Source organism: Arvicola amphibius, chromosome 4, assembly GCF_903992535.2.
Source record: "Arvicola amphibius chromosome 4, mArvAmp1.2, whole genome shotgun sequence".
In the NCBI taxonomy this organism is placed as follows: domain Eukaryota; kingdom Metazoa; phylum Chordata; class Mammalia; order Rodentia; family Cricetidae; genus Arvicola; species Arvicola amphibius.
In genome coordinates, this window is record NC_052050.1 from 6,597,940 (window position 1) to 6,615,178 (window position 17,239).

The 17,239-nt window shown below is 50.2% G+C and overlaps 1 protein-coding gene across 1 annotated transcript; it reads left to right on the plus strand.

The window, feature by feature from the left end:
• Window positions 1-1,535: 1,535 nt before the first annotated feature.
• Fads6 (fatty acid desaturase 6) lies at window positions 1,536-14,093 on the plus strand. Its single transcript, XM_038327680.2, is given in 14 exon segments — window positions 1,536-1,738; window positions 1,740-1,764; window positions 2,393-2,460; window positions 2,462-2,542; window positions 2,545-2,562; window positions 9,209-9,235; window positions 9,238-9,391; window positions 10,171-10,217; window positions 10,219-10,359; window positions 11,287-11,454; window positions 11,456-11,467; window positions 11,995-12,051; window positions 12,053-12,073; window positions 12,075-14,093. Coding segments are annotated over 14 exon segments (1,050 nt in total). The 5' UTR covers window positions 1,536-1,597; the 3' UTR covers window positions 12,165-14,093.
• Window positions 14,094-17,239: the final 3,146 nt, after the last annotated feature.

The following is a 17,239-nucleotide window of genomic DNA, read 5'->3' on the forward strand; positions in this document are numbered from 1 at the left end:
TATTACTATATTATTTTTGTTTAAAGTGGAACCAGAGACGTTCTTCAATGGTTGAAGAGCACTTGCTCTTTCCGTGGAGGACCTATGGTTCAGTACCCATCACCCACCTGGTGAGCGCCATCTGTCTATATTCCAGGGGATCCAGTGCCTTCTGGGCCTTCCCTCAGGTGCCAGACACTCACCTAGTACACATACATAACATGTAGGCAAAACACTCATACACATAAAAATAAAAACAAATCTTGCAAATAAATAAATAGGGCTGGTAAAACAGCTCAGCAGGTAAAGGTGCTCACTGGTTGCCAAGCCTGATAGATGGCCTGAGTTTGACCCTCAGAACCAAACTGTTGGAAAGAAAAGATCTGGACCACATGGGAGATCCACTGGGAATACACAAAGCCTCTTGAGTCTGTGGAAGTCGAAGGATCAGTTCGGAGGACAACTGGCCTGAGAGGAGATCTTGTTCTTAGCCCACAGATCCAGAACTCGGGAAAACTGGGGCAGGATTTAAGTGTGAGACCAGCCTGGGCTGCACCATCTATGGCGAGAGCCTGACTGCAAGTCAGACCACACCTTCAAACAAAATCGGAAGGACAGAGATGAATCCATGAAGGGCGGCTCCAGGAACAGACTAAAAGCATGCCTTTCTCTCCCTGACAGTTCCCTCCTGCCTTAGGGGTCTCCTGGGAAAACGGCGGCTGTCTTCTGCAAATCAGACTCAGTCGTTTAAAAAAAAATGGTTAAAAAAAAGGTTTCGATATGAAATTTGGGGGGAGTACCGCGAAGATGAAGAGGGGCAGGAGATGAGAGGGGGGAGTCAGGTCACGTCTGTTAAAACCACCTCCCACACACACTCCCAATCTGCAAAGTGAGCCCCTGTGTTTTTCCGCTTCACAATCCAGAAATGCTTATATTCCAGATACCAAAGACGAACGTGCAGACGCTGCGAGGAAGTCCTGAGGTAGTCCCAGATGGCTCAGCAGAGAAGGGTTCTCGCTGCCAAGCCTGATTGACCTGATCTTCCTAGGGCCCACGGTGTGGTAAGATGAGAAATGACTCCCATAAGTCCTCTGAGCTCCACGTGGACAACCGTACACGATCTACACACACAAAATAAATATTAATAAAATAAATTTTAAAATGAGAAATACTTAGGTTTCACTTAAGAACCCAGGTGGAGACTGAGAGAAGAGGAAGAGGTGGATGAACAGCTAAGTCTTCTACTTTCCCCCAGTCCTGTTCCCTTACTAACCCCAGGTTTGGTCCTTATCTCAGGGTCACACCCTTCTCACCCTCCATCCCCCCCCGCCCCCCCTCTCCCGTGCTGGCTTTGGCTCCTCCCTCTCCAGCTGTTCTGGTGCAGCAGGCTGGCAGGGAGGGCTGCATTTAAGCCCCGCCTAGGTCACGGGTCACAGCTGCCCGTTTTGGCCGAAGGGTCCCGAGCCTCTCACGGTGACCATCGGGCTGGTGATGTCCCAACTCCGTGCGTGACTCCGCCCCCCCCCTCCCCCGCGCTTGTCTTCTCTCCGGAGCAGCCGCTCGCACCGCACCCGAGTCCTTTACTTAGCCCCAGCCCCCGTGTGGTCCAGGGGATCCCATGGAGCCCGCGCACGCGAGTTCCCGGGGGACGGGCGCTGCTGAGTTGCTGTTGAGAGAGCTGGAGCGGCAGGGTGCAGGATGTGGTGCGTGGCGAGCTCCTGGTGGGAAGCGCCGTGGTGTGGACTGCGCCATCCTCGCTCATCAGCCTGCTCGCCTTGCCCGCGGGTGAGACAAAGGCAACTGGCTGCGGTTGGGGGTGGAGCGCGGCTGAAGGTGGTGCAGGCTGGAAGGGAACTTCAGGACTCTAGGATCCTGGATCCCACTTCAATTCCAAAGTCTAGTTGGGAATGTCCATCCACCCATGTCCCACCGGAGGTGGGACAAAGGTCCGATGCTTGAAAGTGGTTGGAGGGAAAAGTTGTACAAGGAGTCCGGAATGGATGGGGAAGGGGATGTCCACAGGCGGAGAAGGGAAGAGCATGTTCTACGGGGGGCGTGGGGGTGGGGTAGACGGACAGATGGACAGAGTAGGACTGAAGAAGCAGTCTAAACCTCTCGTGGTCTAGTGGCTCTGTGACATTCAGTCCCATCCTCTGCTCTGGCTGGGCATCAGGAGGGTTGACCTGGCAGAGTGTGGACAAGCAGACTATCCTTGGCAACCCGTGGGGGATCTTTTGTGTCCCAGATCCTACAGAGAGAGCCAACCCACCCCTCTCAGGCCCAGGAACTTGCCACCCACAGACCGCAGGGCTGGCTCGCTTTGGCTTGGGTTTGCAGATGTGTGTGTAAGTAGGTCCTGGGCCATATTCAAAAGATGGTCTAAGATCCTGACCCCTGGTCCCTTCTCTTGCAGGGTTCCTGTGCTTACGTTTCCATAATGTCCTGGCTTTTGCCACTGGCATCACAATCTTGGGCATGTGCCAATTACACACTCACGGTCAAGGGCAGCCACCTGGCCACTCACGGTGCCCTCACAGAGTCCAAACGCTGGGAGCAAGATCTTGAATGATTTTCTTTGTGGAGGTGAGCCGGGCAGAGGTGGGGCAGGCAGTTGCTGGGGCATCTCTGCTTGTCCATCTGCATGGGCAGGCAGCTGCTGCAGTGGGTAGGTGGATCCAAGTGTGCAGTGTGCAATACAGCTCCTGTGTGTGGTGCCCATGCATTTCTCCAAGCCCTTGAGAGGAAGCTGGCATTAGTTAGTCCTCTGCATCCTACATACCCTGTGTCTGCCTATGACAATGAACTTGGCTTATTTTGTGATAATCTTTATCAGTTGAGAGGCAGAAACATTTCTCACCTCACAGTTCCCTGTCCCTGGACCCCTTTGGTTCTCTCTGTAAGTGACAGGCCTAAGAAGACAGACGGTCTTTTTTCTGTCCAGGACGCTTGCAACTGGCCAGTCTTGCTCCCGGGTATGTTGGCTCATGGAAACCTCTGGGTGCCGCAATCAGGGCTTATTGTTTGAAGGGGGGGTGGAGGGGGGTCACAGTACTCCAACTCTGTAGCTTGCTCTTTCACCTGCTGATGGCTGAGCCGTCTTGAGAAACTCCTTATTCCTCTAACCCTCCAGAAGGGCTCTGCGGTCCTCTCTCTTTCCACCCCCCACCCCGTTCTGCCTTCTCACCTGTGTGTCTCCCAGGAAGGCAAGGCCTCTGGACAGTTGTTCTTCAGACTTCCCCAGAGTCTCTGCCAAACTTGTTCTCCTCTTCTACTCCAGGGGGACCCTCACCTAGCCACCCAGGTTCCTGAGGAATAGCGGGGAAGCTGCTAGCAGAACAGGCATTGCTGGAAAGGACCCATTATTGGGGACCAACCAACCCAATTGCTATCTTTTTATAGTCGTGTAACTGTTTTTTTTTTAATTTTAATACAATTTTTTGTTTGATTGTATTTATTGTTTGTTTGTATGTATGTATTGGGTTGCAATGTGCTATGGCATACCAGTGAAGGTCATATGACAACATACAGGAGGTAGCTCTCAGTTTCTCTTGACACCATATAGGTCCTGGGATGCAACTGCCTGTCTATGTGTGCATTGCATGCATACAGTGGTCCATGAAGGCCAGAAGAGGGCATCAGAGTCCCAGAAATTGGAGTTAGAGGTGGTTGTGAGCCATCTAACAAGGTGCTGGGAACAGAACCCAGGTCCTCTGCAAGAACAATTGCTTTCAACTGTTGAGCATATCTTCGGCTTATAAATCATGTAACTTTTATACAACTTTATGTAAACACCACAGACAGACAGACAGACACAAACACATGCACGAAATCATTTCTTACCTAGCAGTCCCTGTTCTCCTTCCTTTCCCCTCATGCCCTTTCAACAACTCAGGCTTCTGAAGGGCTAGGGACGCGAGGAACCCAGAGGGTGATAATTGCTAGGGTCAATTTTAAGATACTTCCCTCTCCAGGAAGCTCTCAGTCTCCCCAGACTTGGAGGCACAGTTAGAGCCCGGGGTCAGGATCTGTAATCCTGCCGGGAGAGGCAGGGGTGATGTCTGTATCCATTTGTATGGATAGAGTCCCAATGCTGAGACTCAAAGTGCAGCTTCTACTTGGTTTTTTCTTTTTCTTTTAAGATTAATATTTTTATTTATTTATATAGTGTTCTGGGCACCAGATCTCATTATAGATGGAGAATATATATATTTGCTGGGAATTGAACTCAGGACCTCCGGAACAGCAGTCAGTTTCTTTTAGGCCTCTGAGCCATCTCTCCAGCCCCTGCTTGGGGTTTTCTAAGTGGTGACCAGTCCTAGAGGACTGCAGCAACAACCAGGGGGTAGAAAGTGCTGTCAATCAGAGATCAACCAACTGCAAGGGGTTTATTGTGTGGCAGGTTACACTCTGAGGCATTCTTATCCGCTCTCTAGATGACCGATGCCTGATCAAGTTCAAGGACTTCTGATTTGACTGTCAGGGTTAGGGTCTCCTATGTGCTGAGTGGAGGCAGGGAGCTGAGACGCTGCGGTTGAAATGTCTGTCTTAGCTCTCCCTGCTTGGTAGCTTCTTTAGAACCCTGGCACAGTGACCTGTGGAACCAGATAACCTTAGGGGCTGAGTTCTGTGTTATTACACACAGCTTTGTCCCGTGTGAACTCCAGTCCAATGGCCTCATCTTTGCCTCTTTGTTTGAACCCAAGCTCTTAGAAGTTTTTCCATTGGTATCTATAGACCATGACCTTGCATCTGCATTCCATTTGCGGGTGGGGGGAAGCTGGCTAATGGTCTCTCTCTCTCTCTCTCTCTCCTCCTTCTCTCTTCTCTCTCTCCTCTCTCTCCTCCTCTCTCTCTGTCTGTGTGTGTGTGTGTGTGTGTGTGTGTGTGGTGTGTGTTGTGATATTCTGCAGGGCGATGCCCTTTTGTGGCTGGGGAGTAAAGGCCTGGATCTCGCCTCCCCACGTGGTGACACCGTTGGCTGTGCTGCAGTGGGCTTTTGATGAGCCTTGAGCAATGCAGAGGGTGATTTTGCATGTCAGGGTCCTCCAAGTCACCTAGGCAGGGAGGGAGGGCATCTTCTCCATTTTCCAACCTTAGGGTGTGATTCTGGCTCCTTTCTAGGACTGGTTCCCAAGTATGGGAAAGTGTGGCTCAGCCCCACCTAGCTGGCCTGTATGTATTTAGTTCTGTGCCTTTTAATCACACACGTAGAGATGCTCAAGATGCATAGTCCCTACAACAAGTGACACGAACAGGCTGTGGGGATGAGCCTTTGCCATGCAAGCATGAGGATGGGACATTGGATCCTCCAGAATCCCATAAATGATGGGTGGATTTGTCGGTCCACCTGTAAGTCTGGTTTTAAGCAAGTAGAGACAGTGGAATCTTCAGAGCAAGACGAGCTGTCCTGGCAAGCTCTGGGGTTGGACTGAGAGGCAACCGCCTCAATGAATAAGGGTGACATCAACTTAGGCTACCACATGCACACTTAACCAATGTGCACATACACACACACACACACACACACACACACGAAAAATGGGTTGGGGGGTGTCAGTGGTGTGGAGGCTGAGAGACCCTGGAAGAATTTTAGAAGGGGCTGCTGGTGAGCTGGTCTGGAAGCCACTAGATTCTTACAGGGGCCCATCTGTACCAAGAAAGGGGGCCAAGAAGGTCCATGTGCCAGGAAGAGGAATTGGTACTTTGCCCTTGTAGCCAAAGAGCTTTGCCATTGGGATAGAGATTTTAGTCCAGGAGTAAGCTAGGCATGGTACCATGTTGCCTTTCACCTAGCACTTAGGAGACAGAGGCAGGTTGATCTCTGTGAGTTTAAGGCAAGCCCTGGTCTATATAGCAAATCCCAGGCCAGATAGGGCTGCATCATGATTTTGCCTCAAAAACAAAGTTTGGGGGCTAAGTTTTCCTCCTGGGATATCAGCCATTTACTCGGCCTTTCCGTGCCCTTCTTTAAATCCTCCCCTCTTTGTCTTATTTTCTTCTGTTAAACCAACAGGAGCTGGGGCTGGGGCTCAGTTGGTAGAGTACTTGCCTAGCATGCATAGAGCCCCAGGTTTGATCCTCAGTAACTGCATGGAAGCAGGCCTGGTGTTCATACCTGTAACCAGGCACGGGCATACAGAGGGCTGGTGCATCAGGAGTTCAAGGTTATCCTAGGGTTATATAGGAAGTTTGAGACAAGCTCTGGACTAGAGACCTTGTCTAAAACCAAACCAAACCAAACCAAACAAACACAAACTACTTTGCAGGATTCAAAAAGAAACATGAAATTCCAGCACAACCTAAACTGACCGTTGACACTAGGTCACTCTGCCAGTTTCATTTGTGGCAGATGAAGCAGGAAACTGGCTGGAGGCTGTCGGTAGAGAGGCCAGGAGGAAGGCACGAGGGTTGCAGGGCTAGCTGGGGTGCCGGGAAGCAAGGTGCAGGAGGATGTTGGCTAGTGCCATTTAGCTCAAGGAGGGGGGTGGAGGAGTGAGAAGGGTCAAGGGCAAAACAACTGAAAAAAATTGAGCTTCAAATAAGCCACCAGTATTTGTATGTATGTATGTATGTATGTATGTATGTAGTATGTATGTATGTATATATGTATGTAGTATGTATGCATGCATGTAGTATGTATGCATGTAGTATGTATGTAGTATGTATGTAGTATGTAATGTAGTATGTTGTGTGTATGTAAGTATGTATGTAGTATGTATGTATGTATGTACCCAAAATGTGACATGGTTGCTACTGCAAGCCTGGATTTCCCATGCTGCCCAGTTCCGGGAAATGTGAGCGCCTGCGTGTGAATCCTGGGGATATTAGGAATGGACAGAGGTGTGACTTAAACCACTCTTAGAACAAGAGCAGGACAATGATGAAGGCCACAGAAGAGAGCCCTTTGAGCTTTGTCCTGACAGGCAGTGGCTTGCCTGGGCCAGAATGAGCCAGATGATGGGGTTCGCTACCCTTCGCTCCCATCCCGTTCCCCTAGGCCTAGCATGGAGCTCAGTGCCGCAGGGCCTGCACAAACAACTGCATGGAAAATAAGAACGAGAACTCTGAGGGCCCCTGAGCTAAACAGAAGAGCTGCTGAGGGGAACCCACACCCATTCATACCGCTCCCCACATATCTCGGGTATTCGGTGAAACCCTGTAGAGATAGGGCAACCCTTGAATCTTCCTGAAGCACCCGCCACAGATGTTGGTGAGTGATATTAAGAAGCCACACCAACCTTGAGGTTTCTGGAACTTTCTCTGAGTCTGAATGAGGAAACCTCTTGGGTAAGACTTGGAAACAATCATTTATAGCTACAGTCTACACACTACAATCTACATGCTAAATCTACATGCTACAATATACAACGCTACAGTCTACACACTACAATCTACATGCTAAAATCTACATGCTACAATATACATGCTACAGTCTACACACTACAATCTGTATACTACAATCTACACACTAAAATCTACAGACTACAATCTACATACTACAGTCCAACATATTACAATCCACCCTCCTCTTCTCTCCCCAAATCGCCCCCTTCCTGTCTCTCAGGAGAGAGCATCGAAATGGGACTGAGGTGAAGGGGACTGGATGGAGCCAGGAGCACTTGGTGCTCTTGCAGAGTTCCTTCTCAGTACCCACATTGGGCAGCTTACAAGCCTTGCAACTCCAGCTCCAGGGCATCTGATGCCCCACTCTGGCCTCAGTGGAGCACTTGCACATAAGTAAGTGTGCTTACAACACATGCGGGCACACACATAGACACAAAAAAAGGGGGACTTAGAATCTAGTTACGAAATAACCTCAGATAAGTTCTTATTTATAGAAAAGACAAAATCACCCATTGACTCTGCAAGTGGGTACCGAGGGCCTGGGCTTGGGACCATTGCCGAGAAGTCTGCAGGTACCCGTGGGCACCCATCTCTAGGTGCTCAGTCCTGGGTAGGCTCCAGGCTGGTTCTGGCATTGACTCCCCAAGAACAGTTAGGATTGGTCTGCAGGGAGAGGGGGAGCTGATGCCAAAAGCATTATCAACTGTCGATGAGCAGGGAGCTGCACTCAGCAGGCATCTCTTGATAAAAGAGCTCTGGCCTGGGGCAAGAGCAAGAAGCTACTTCTGGGGTGCCCCAGAGACGGCTCAGAAAGTCAAAGCAGCCACTATACAGTCCCGCGTGACCTGAGCTTGATCCTGGAACCTGCATAAAGGTGGAAAGTGAGAACTGACTCCACAGAGCTGACCTCTGACCTCCCCACATGGCGTCATGGCATTTGTACGCCCACACATAACACATAACATACACACATTAATAAACAAGCAAAAGGAATTAGCTTCTTCTTACATGGGAACAGTGCCCCAGGGGTGTAAAAACATACACTGGTAGGCCAGAGGGTAAGGCAGCCTGACTTTGAGACCTGGTGCTCAGCACATGCACCCTGCAGTCTACCTGCCTCACAGCAGCTGGTACTGAGAAGCTTCCCCTTCTGGAAACAGGAAAGCATCTTCACAAAAGTCAGCCAAATCTTTTGGCCTGGATAAAACCCTTGAAAGCCTTACATCTGCATGCTCACCTGCATATATCTGCATAAGAAACAACCTAGCACCTCTTTTGCATTCAGAATGATTGGTCTCCGTTGCCAGAGTATGTGCTGCGCTTGGTGAGTGGCATTGAAGAATCCCATTACCAACCCATGCCAAAAAGAGTCACTCTAGGGAGATATTGGCTCTGTGCATACTAGTGGTCCCCATGCCCCTCCAGCCTGCATTGTGGATAGCTTCAGGAAGTGACCTCCATGCACCCATCAAACCACCGCTAGAAACTTTTTCTTTGCTCCTCTGAGCTCAGGCTTCCTAGTAGTGTCACGAAGGTACAGCTGCTTGCCAGGCACACACAAAATAATTGTGGCAGGTTCCAGCTTTACCTCCACCGCACAGCCTCTGAGGTTGAGCCGTCGCCTAGCTGGTGCCAGTGGGGGAGTGGCAATCCAAGGATCCGACCTCCTTGTCCCTAGTAGAACGGCAGTGTGTTGCCTGGCTGCCACATGTGGGTCACAGATGCTTGAAAGAGGATGGACAAGTTAGACTAGCTTGTGGATGCAGTGGAAGAGGGCTTGCGAGTGATGGGTTCGGGAAAGGTGGAAGTGTTCTTGAGGATCCTTGGGTTCTGATTCATTTGCTTGTGTCCAATATGGACCTGGTGCCCTTTGGCTCCCTTCTAGGTATGCACGGCCTTTCCTGCGGAGTTTCGGTAAAGTTTAACCACGTCAACTTACACCATGGCTACAACCAACGTGGTGGGCCTGGAGACTCGAGCACATGGAAGATGCCGTGCCTCAATCGCTACATCTACATGTTCCTTCGCACCTCTTCTCATCCCATCTTGACTCCGCTGGTAGCATCTTGTGAGTACTGGAATTGACGCCTCCTGAAAGGCCGGTCCCAGCCCTCTTCCTTCCTCCCTCGCTTTGTGGACCCTGCTTGTGGAGATAGCTGGGGGCCACGAGTCAAGACTGTCAGAGACAAGCCGAGCTGGGTGGAAAGAAGCCCGGACCTGGTCCAGGTCTCTCCTTCACTTCCTGGCCGGTGGCTGTGGGCAGGTAACTTGACCCTGCCTGCCTCAGGTTCCTCACCTGCTCAAGGATGGTGTGGCAAACATAAGGCGTGCGTGCACAGGTGCAAGGGAACTTTGTAAGGAATGGGAGATGGGCTCAGAGGTTAAGAGGGCCTTCCTGCTATTCCAGAAGACCAGACTTCATTCCTAGCATCTGTGCTGGGCTGCTCAACAATCCCCTGTAACTCCAGCTTTAGGGGGAATCAATCATGTACTCTGGCTTCCATGGACACCAGCACTTACACACACACACACACACACACACACACACACACACACGCACACACAACACACACACAATTATAATATAAAAATCTTAGAGAGAGTGTGGGGGGGCCACTTTGTAGATGTTCCATACAAAACACAACTGCAGGTTTAATCACTGGTATCATGGGGCAATACCCAGGGGTAGGAGAACAGGGCTATGAGCAGACCCTGACCTTGGCCAGGGTGAAAGGGTCTGGGTTCACTGGACACACCCAGAGCAGCCCTCTACCTTAACCCTTGTGGTTACCAGGGAGCCAGCTCATGATGGCTCCTGCTTACATCACCTCTTGTCCCCTCTGACAGAGCGTCTGAGGAAGGAAGAGCTGAGGGTGGCACTTCGGACATTGGGCCTTCATGTCACTGGGCCTTTATTCTCAGTATTGGCTGTTCCTGAATGTGTCGGGCTTCAAGAGCCCCAGTTCAGCGCTGGCTTGCATGCTGCTCGCCAGATCCCTGCTGGCCCACCCTTATCTCCATGTCAACATCTTCCAGGTAAGCGCTCAGCCCTGGATACAGGCAGCGAAGAGGAGCATCTGCAGGGTATAGCCAAGGTTTAGATAGAGAGAGGTCACTGAAGGACACTTTCCCCAGTTCCTGCCCCATCATTGTGGGTCATCACAGGAAGTCAGGCTTTCAGTGACACCTTTGCCTGGTCCTGGAGAGACCCTCCTTGCTTTCTTCTCCAGGCTAAACCCTCCTCATCATTCAAGGCCATGTTTACACATCCTCTTCTACTGCTCCTACTGTCCCGTTCAATCAGTACGTACAAATACCTTCTCCGCTAGGCACCACCATGGGTCTAGGGTGCTCGGAGGAACACAGGTATTCTGGCTGAATTGAGACAATAGATGGGACACTTTGAGAGGGTGGAGTGCTTAGCTGTGGGTGTGCTGAGTGCCAGGGGGTTGTGCAGAGAGATCGAACAGGTCTTCACCCACAGGGCAGCAGCGAGGTCTCCCTGGGAAATGGTGCCACGTTGAACGCTGAACTCCTGGCTGTCCACACACACACACACACACACACACACACACACACACACACACACACACCATCTCCTGCCCCTGCCCCTTGACCTGTCTCATGGCATTGGCTGGGCTCTCACTTTGCTCAACTTGAGCTTGACACACAGGTAGAAGCCACCAATGTTACGCCTATAGGGTCATAAGACCAAGCAGTGAGTCACAGACATTTGAATATCAGGGCTCTGAAAAAAAATGCATAAGCAAAGAGCCCTTCATTGTCCAAAATGGGAGAGGGCCCGGATGTGGGAAAGAGTTTATTGCAGAATGGGTTAGCCCTGTAGCTAGGCTAGAGCTTGTTTCTCACACCTGTAGGGTCCCACTGGCCCCTGTATGCTTAGTGAAGACAGACCCAGGGTCGTCTAAGCCCTGTAGGGTGTGACCCATATGTCTATTGTAGCACATCGGATTGCCCATGTTCTCCCTGGACAAGAAGCCCCGGCGAATTCTCATGATGAGCCTGGGGGTGCTGAACCTGCCACGGCAGCCGGTGCTGGACTGGGCATTCGGCCACTCACTCATCAGCTGCCATGTGGAGCATCACCTCTTCCCTTGGCTCTCTGACCACAATGTGCCTGAAGGTAGCCGAAGGCCTGGCTGAGGGTGGGTGGTGGAACCTCCAGGGACATCTGAACTCCGAGTCCCCTCATGGGCCTTTCAAAGGTCCCCCAGGAAGGGCAGCCTGGAGTACAAATGACAACATGCATTTTATATCAGAGTCACCTGGGTTTCTTGCAGCAATGTGACTCTGGGCAAGTTCACTGAGCCTCAGTTTCCTTGTTTGTAAGATGCTAGGGAACAGGATTCATCTTGAGATTTTGAGAATGAAAATTAGATCTGAAATGTTTGGCCCAAAGAGGATGTGTAGCAGAGAGAGCCGTGTCCACCCCGTGGGCTGAGGAGGGAGGGTATGTAGTCAAGAGTCTTGTGGGGATGAGGGGGGAGAGGCTATTCCTCCCCTCTAGGGTCGGGTAGAAGCAAAAGCTCTCCAATGCCCCAGCCCCTTACTTTCCTGGCATAGCATGGCTAGGGGTGGACAGGGAGAGCTGAGGTTGGCGCCCTGCTGTCGGCCTGCAACTCAGAGGCCTCTCCCTTTTTGGACTCTCAGGTGAAGCCCTTGGTGTCGAAGTTTCTTCATGACAAGCAGCTGCCCTATAATGAGGACCTCCTATCTTGCTCGCTTCCAGCATCTTCCTCAGCCACTACGAGGAGTTCATGGTGCATGCTCCCTCCATCACCGAGCTGTGGGGCTGTAGTGAAGGCCGGGCCCCTCTCTAGCCCAGTCCTGGCCCTCTGCGCTGCTGGCCCTGGTAGGACAGGTGACCTGGGCAGACTGAAGCAGAGCAGACTGCGCCGGTGTCCTGGGTGTCTCCTGCTCTGCTTGCTTTCCTGGGAGTTGAGTGGAGGAAGGACGGAGGGCAATACAAGGGCTATGTGTGCATCCTGACCCACCTAGGCCTCAGCTGTCTCCATGTCAGGATCCCTTTCTCGGCTGCATCTGAGCCAGGGTAGAGCTGAGGGGGGCTGGTGACAGGGGAGATGGGGCTCTGTGCCCAGGTGGAGGAGGCACAGAAGGGCCAGCATCCTCAGCTCAGCCCCCCCACCCCCCCCCGCTTAGTGCCTAGGGGTTGTACTCTTCCCAGGCTGCTGCTTCCTTCCTGTTCTTTCTGAGGTTCTAGTCCCCCAGGGCCAACAGGATGAGGTCACTTTGGCAGGCTCGCCCTAGCTCTTCAACCAAAGGAGCCTGAAACTGGACCAGACTCAGCAGCTCCAGAACTCACAGTATCAGTGAGATTAAAAAAATGAGTGTATTTCCAGGGAGGCACTCCAGAGGGGAGCAAATGCCTGACAACGAAATTAGAGAAAGCACCCCCAGTTTTGAGCATGACCTTGGCTATCTCTAGACAAGTCTGCTTTGTTCCATATTTAGAAGGCTCCAACCTGGGTGAATTACTGGGAGGCAGCCGAGGATGGGGAAGGTGAACTGGTACTGGGCCAGGAGGGCAGAGGAGGGTGATCAAAGAGGGGCCGGTGGGGTGGAACAGGAGAGTTGAGGACAAGGCTAGGCTTGGCTGTGGGAGGGAGGTTTGCAACCTGGGTGGGAGCCGCTATTGCCAGACCTAGGAGGAAGCCAAGCTGAGGGACATCACCGAGATCCAGCCTGACGGACAACAGATAGAGGCTGGGAACTGCCCCAGCCCAGGATGGAGCAGAGGGTTCACGGAAGGGCCTAGGGGAGACTGGAGGAGTGACCAGGAGGCCAGGGCAGTCAGTTCACAACCTGGCTTCTCACCTCAGCCCTACTGACATCTGGCTGGTTCTTGGCAGGCTGTAATAAGCACTGTGTGCACCCCTGGCTTCTACTGACTAGATGTTGGGAGCCCAGACCACGACAATCAAAACTGTCTGCTGATACAGCCAAATGTCTCCTGAATGGCAAAACTGTCCCCGATTGAGAACACACAATCATTCTTCTGAGTGTATAACTGCAGTTAAATCATTGGATGGAAAAGGGTAGACTACCCTGATGATGGAACCCAGGGATGGGCAGGCAGCTGGGAACACCAGCCTGGCTTGAGCCCACCTCTGAGGTCTGAAGGTGCCTGGGCAGATGTAGCCATCACTGGGATGGACCTCATTTTCCTGCTTCCTTCACCTGGCCCTCATCCAGCAGAGACCACAAGCTTCTCCCAGAACCCTTTCCTCCAGCTATGGCTCTTGGGCAGCCTCCTCTGGGCTCCTTCTTGGGCAGGGCCTGGTCTGGCAATGACTTCTAGCTGCTGCTGGCCCCTAGGTGCTTCTCTGCCTCCGTGGCTGCTCAGAGGTCCTTCCTTACACATGCTTCACTCTTCCTTTTGATTGTTATGTTTTGTAAGTGTGTGCGTTAGTGTTATGTTTTGAGTGTGCAGTGTGTTTTGAGTGTGTGTGGTGTGTTCCCTGCTGGGAGGCTCACAAACAGCAGTTTTGGGCTCCACACCTCTTGGGATGGTGTGCACTTGGCAGCCGCCACCACCACCTCCTGCTCTGCTGTGTATCATTGCCGCTCATTTGAAATGCATTAGCAGTTCAGAAGGAGGCCTAAGGTCTGAGAGTATCATTCATCAAACTGCAAATTCTTCCTAGGAAAAAAATGCAATGTCAGAAAGGGTCCTGGGCGGCATACCGAAAACTAATGATTAAAAACTACCCCAAATATATGACCAGTGACTCATTGTTATTGATCTTTGCCTGAAACGGGGTCCATTCCAGGACAGCAGCTAGAGGCCCTGGTGACAGACCTGGCTATTCTATGGGTACAGTAGGAGCAAGTCACTTAGTTTCCCCGAAATGTGATTATCTCTTACTCTAAGGATGTAGGCTGGGGATACAGAATGAAAAAAAAAGCATCAGGAATGCACAAAGTACCCGCAGGGCTCGGGAGCGTCCCCTGGTCTAATATAGAGCAGTATATGGGAAGGGACGACACTGGTGACCAGGATTATAGCTGATGTCTGCTTACCACATACGGATGGTTTCTTTTCTTTGTCTTTGTTGTTTTGTTTTCTTAAGACAGGGTCTCCTCTATAGCTCTGCCTGGTCTGGAACTCACCTGGTGGCTGGCCTTGAACTCAGAGCTCCACCTGCCTCTACATCAGCGGTTTCAAACTTTTCTAATGACCCTCCTGCTGTGCGGACCCCCAACCATAAAGCTATTTTCGCTGCCACTTCCTGTGATTTTTGCTACTGTTATGAACTGTTATGTAAACGTCCGATTGCAGGATGTCTGGTATTCAAACCCTGTGAAAGGGTTGTTCAACTCCCAAAAGTCCTGACCCACAGGTTGAGAACCACTGCTCTATCTTCAGAGTACTCAGGTTAAAGGTGTGCTCCACCAGACCAGGCTAGATGTTTTTTTATCTGCATCTAATTTTAGTCTTTACAGGTTAGAATAATTCTTTCTCTCATGTTAGAAAAGGAGAAAAAAAGTTAAGATATGACTTATTATTTATCATGAATTTATCATAACTGTTAAATTCAGATTCAGGATTTGAACTTCAGTGACTCCAGAATCTATGCTATTGACTTTTTGAGCTTCTGCTTCGGAATGGGAAGCCCTGTAGAGATTCTGGGTGTTTGGGCCTAGATTTCTAATCGCTTTCTTTTACAAGCCAGAACAATTGGTGATTTTATCATTAAAATAAATTTTTAGGGGCTGAGGCTGAGGCTCAATTTGTAGAAAGCTTGCCTAGCATGCAGTAGACACTGGAGTCAGCCCCCATCACTGCATAGGCCAGATCTGGTGGCGTGTGCCAGTAATTCCCAGCACAGGTAGAGGCAGGAGGATCAGGAGTTCAAGGTCATCCTCAGCTACACAACAAGTCAAGGCTAGCTTGGGCTACCTGAAATCCTATCTAAAAGAAGAAAGGAGCAGGGGAGGGGGGTACTAAAGAGATGGCTCAACAGTTAAAGAGAACTAACTGTTCTTCCAGAGGTCTGAGTTCAATTCACAGAAATCACATGGTGGCTCACAGCCATCTATAGTGGGATCTGGTGCCCTCTTCTGGGCATAAAAGATGTACATGCAATTAGAGCACTAATACATTAAATAAATAAATGAATGAATAAATAACCAGAAAGATAAACCCCGCAGGAATACCCATTGGATGCTAGGCACTGTATGATGCTCTGGGAATGAGTGAATGAGACTGTCCCTGCATCCCACCTCCTTTATGAAGCCTACAGTCCAATGTAAAATACCAAATTTTGTGAAATATTTTGGGTATTGTAGACAATATGACCTCTGTCACAACTACTCAACTGTGGCCATCAAAGTGTTGAAACAGCCATATGAACATGTCCCCAAGGCTCAGGGACCATTGTGGAAGAGGGGGCAGAGTGACTAAGAGCCAGAGGAAGCTCAGAGCAAATCAGCATCTTCTGGACAGGACCGCTGTGCTGCGCTCAAAAACTCAGAGCAGCCAGTGGTTGTTCACACAAGATCAAGCCAGCAAAAATTCTAGCATAGACTGGCCTCCTAGTTAGGGTTTCTATTGCTGTGAAGAGATACTATGACCATGGCAACATTTTAAAGGAAAACATTTACCTGGGGGTGGCTTACAGTTCAGAGGTTTAGTCCATTATCATCATGGTGAGAGGCATGGCACCCACAGGCAGACATGGTGCTGGAGAGGGATTAAATGCTACATCTGGATCCTTAGGCAGTAGAAAGGAACAGTGACTCTGGGCCTGGCTTGAGCATCTAAAGCTCCAAAGCCTGTCCCAGTGACACACTTCCTCTAACAAGCCCACACCTACTCCAACAAGGCCACACCTCCTGATAGTGTCACTCCCTGCAAGCCTTTATTAATTTAAACTACTACAAGGGGAGAAGGGTTCCCAAACCCTACTGCTATCTGAGGCTTCTACAGATGGTTGATGATTTCCAGGAAGGGTGGGTCAGTTTTCTTTAAGGGTGTAGCCCCCAGTAGATCCACCACGCCTGAGTACATGGGCAACAGAAACCAGATTTAGTGGGTTACTAAAAAAATATGACATGAAGCTGCAGTGTTGGGGTGGATCTAGGAGGGATGTAGGGAAATAGGGGAGTGATTGTATAACATTCTCAAGAATTAATAAAAGTCTGTTTTTAAAAGAAATGAATATGGTAGTGCCCCCCAAAATTTTATTTATAAACAGTAATTTTCATTGTCACAAAATATTAAATATGTTACCACTTAACATGCTCTGTGGCTAAGAACACTTGCTGCACTTGCAGAGGATCAGAGTTCAGTTCCCAGCACCAATGTCAGATGGCGCACAACTGCCTGTAACTCTGTATCGTCAGTCACACAAAATAGGCTTGCGGGCAGCATTGGGCTTGCCTACTGGTCGTTTGGGACTTAAAACAGTGACATATTAGAGAATAATATTTACACAAGAGAGTTGGGGGAGTGACTTGCAGGGAGAGGGACTCCTGGGATTCTCAGTGTGTTCCGGTTTGGAATCTGGGTGTCAGTCACATCATTACACCTTATGGGCCCATAACCCATCAAACTATAATTATAATGTGTGCACTTTTCTGTATGTTTCAATTAAAAAATATTCTTGATTGCTTGTTTGTTTGAGACAGGGTTTCTCTGTGTATCCCTGCTCTCTTCAATTGGTCGATCAGGCTGACCTCAAACTCAGAGATTTGCCTGCCTCTGCCTCCTGAGTGCTGGGATTAAAGGTATACACCACCAAAGCCTGGCATATACATACACACACACACACACATTTTTTTTTTTCAAGACAGGGTTTCTCTGTGTATCCTTGGCTGTCTTGGAACTCATTCTGTAAACCAGGCTGCTGGCCTCAAACACAAAGATCCACTT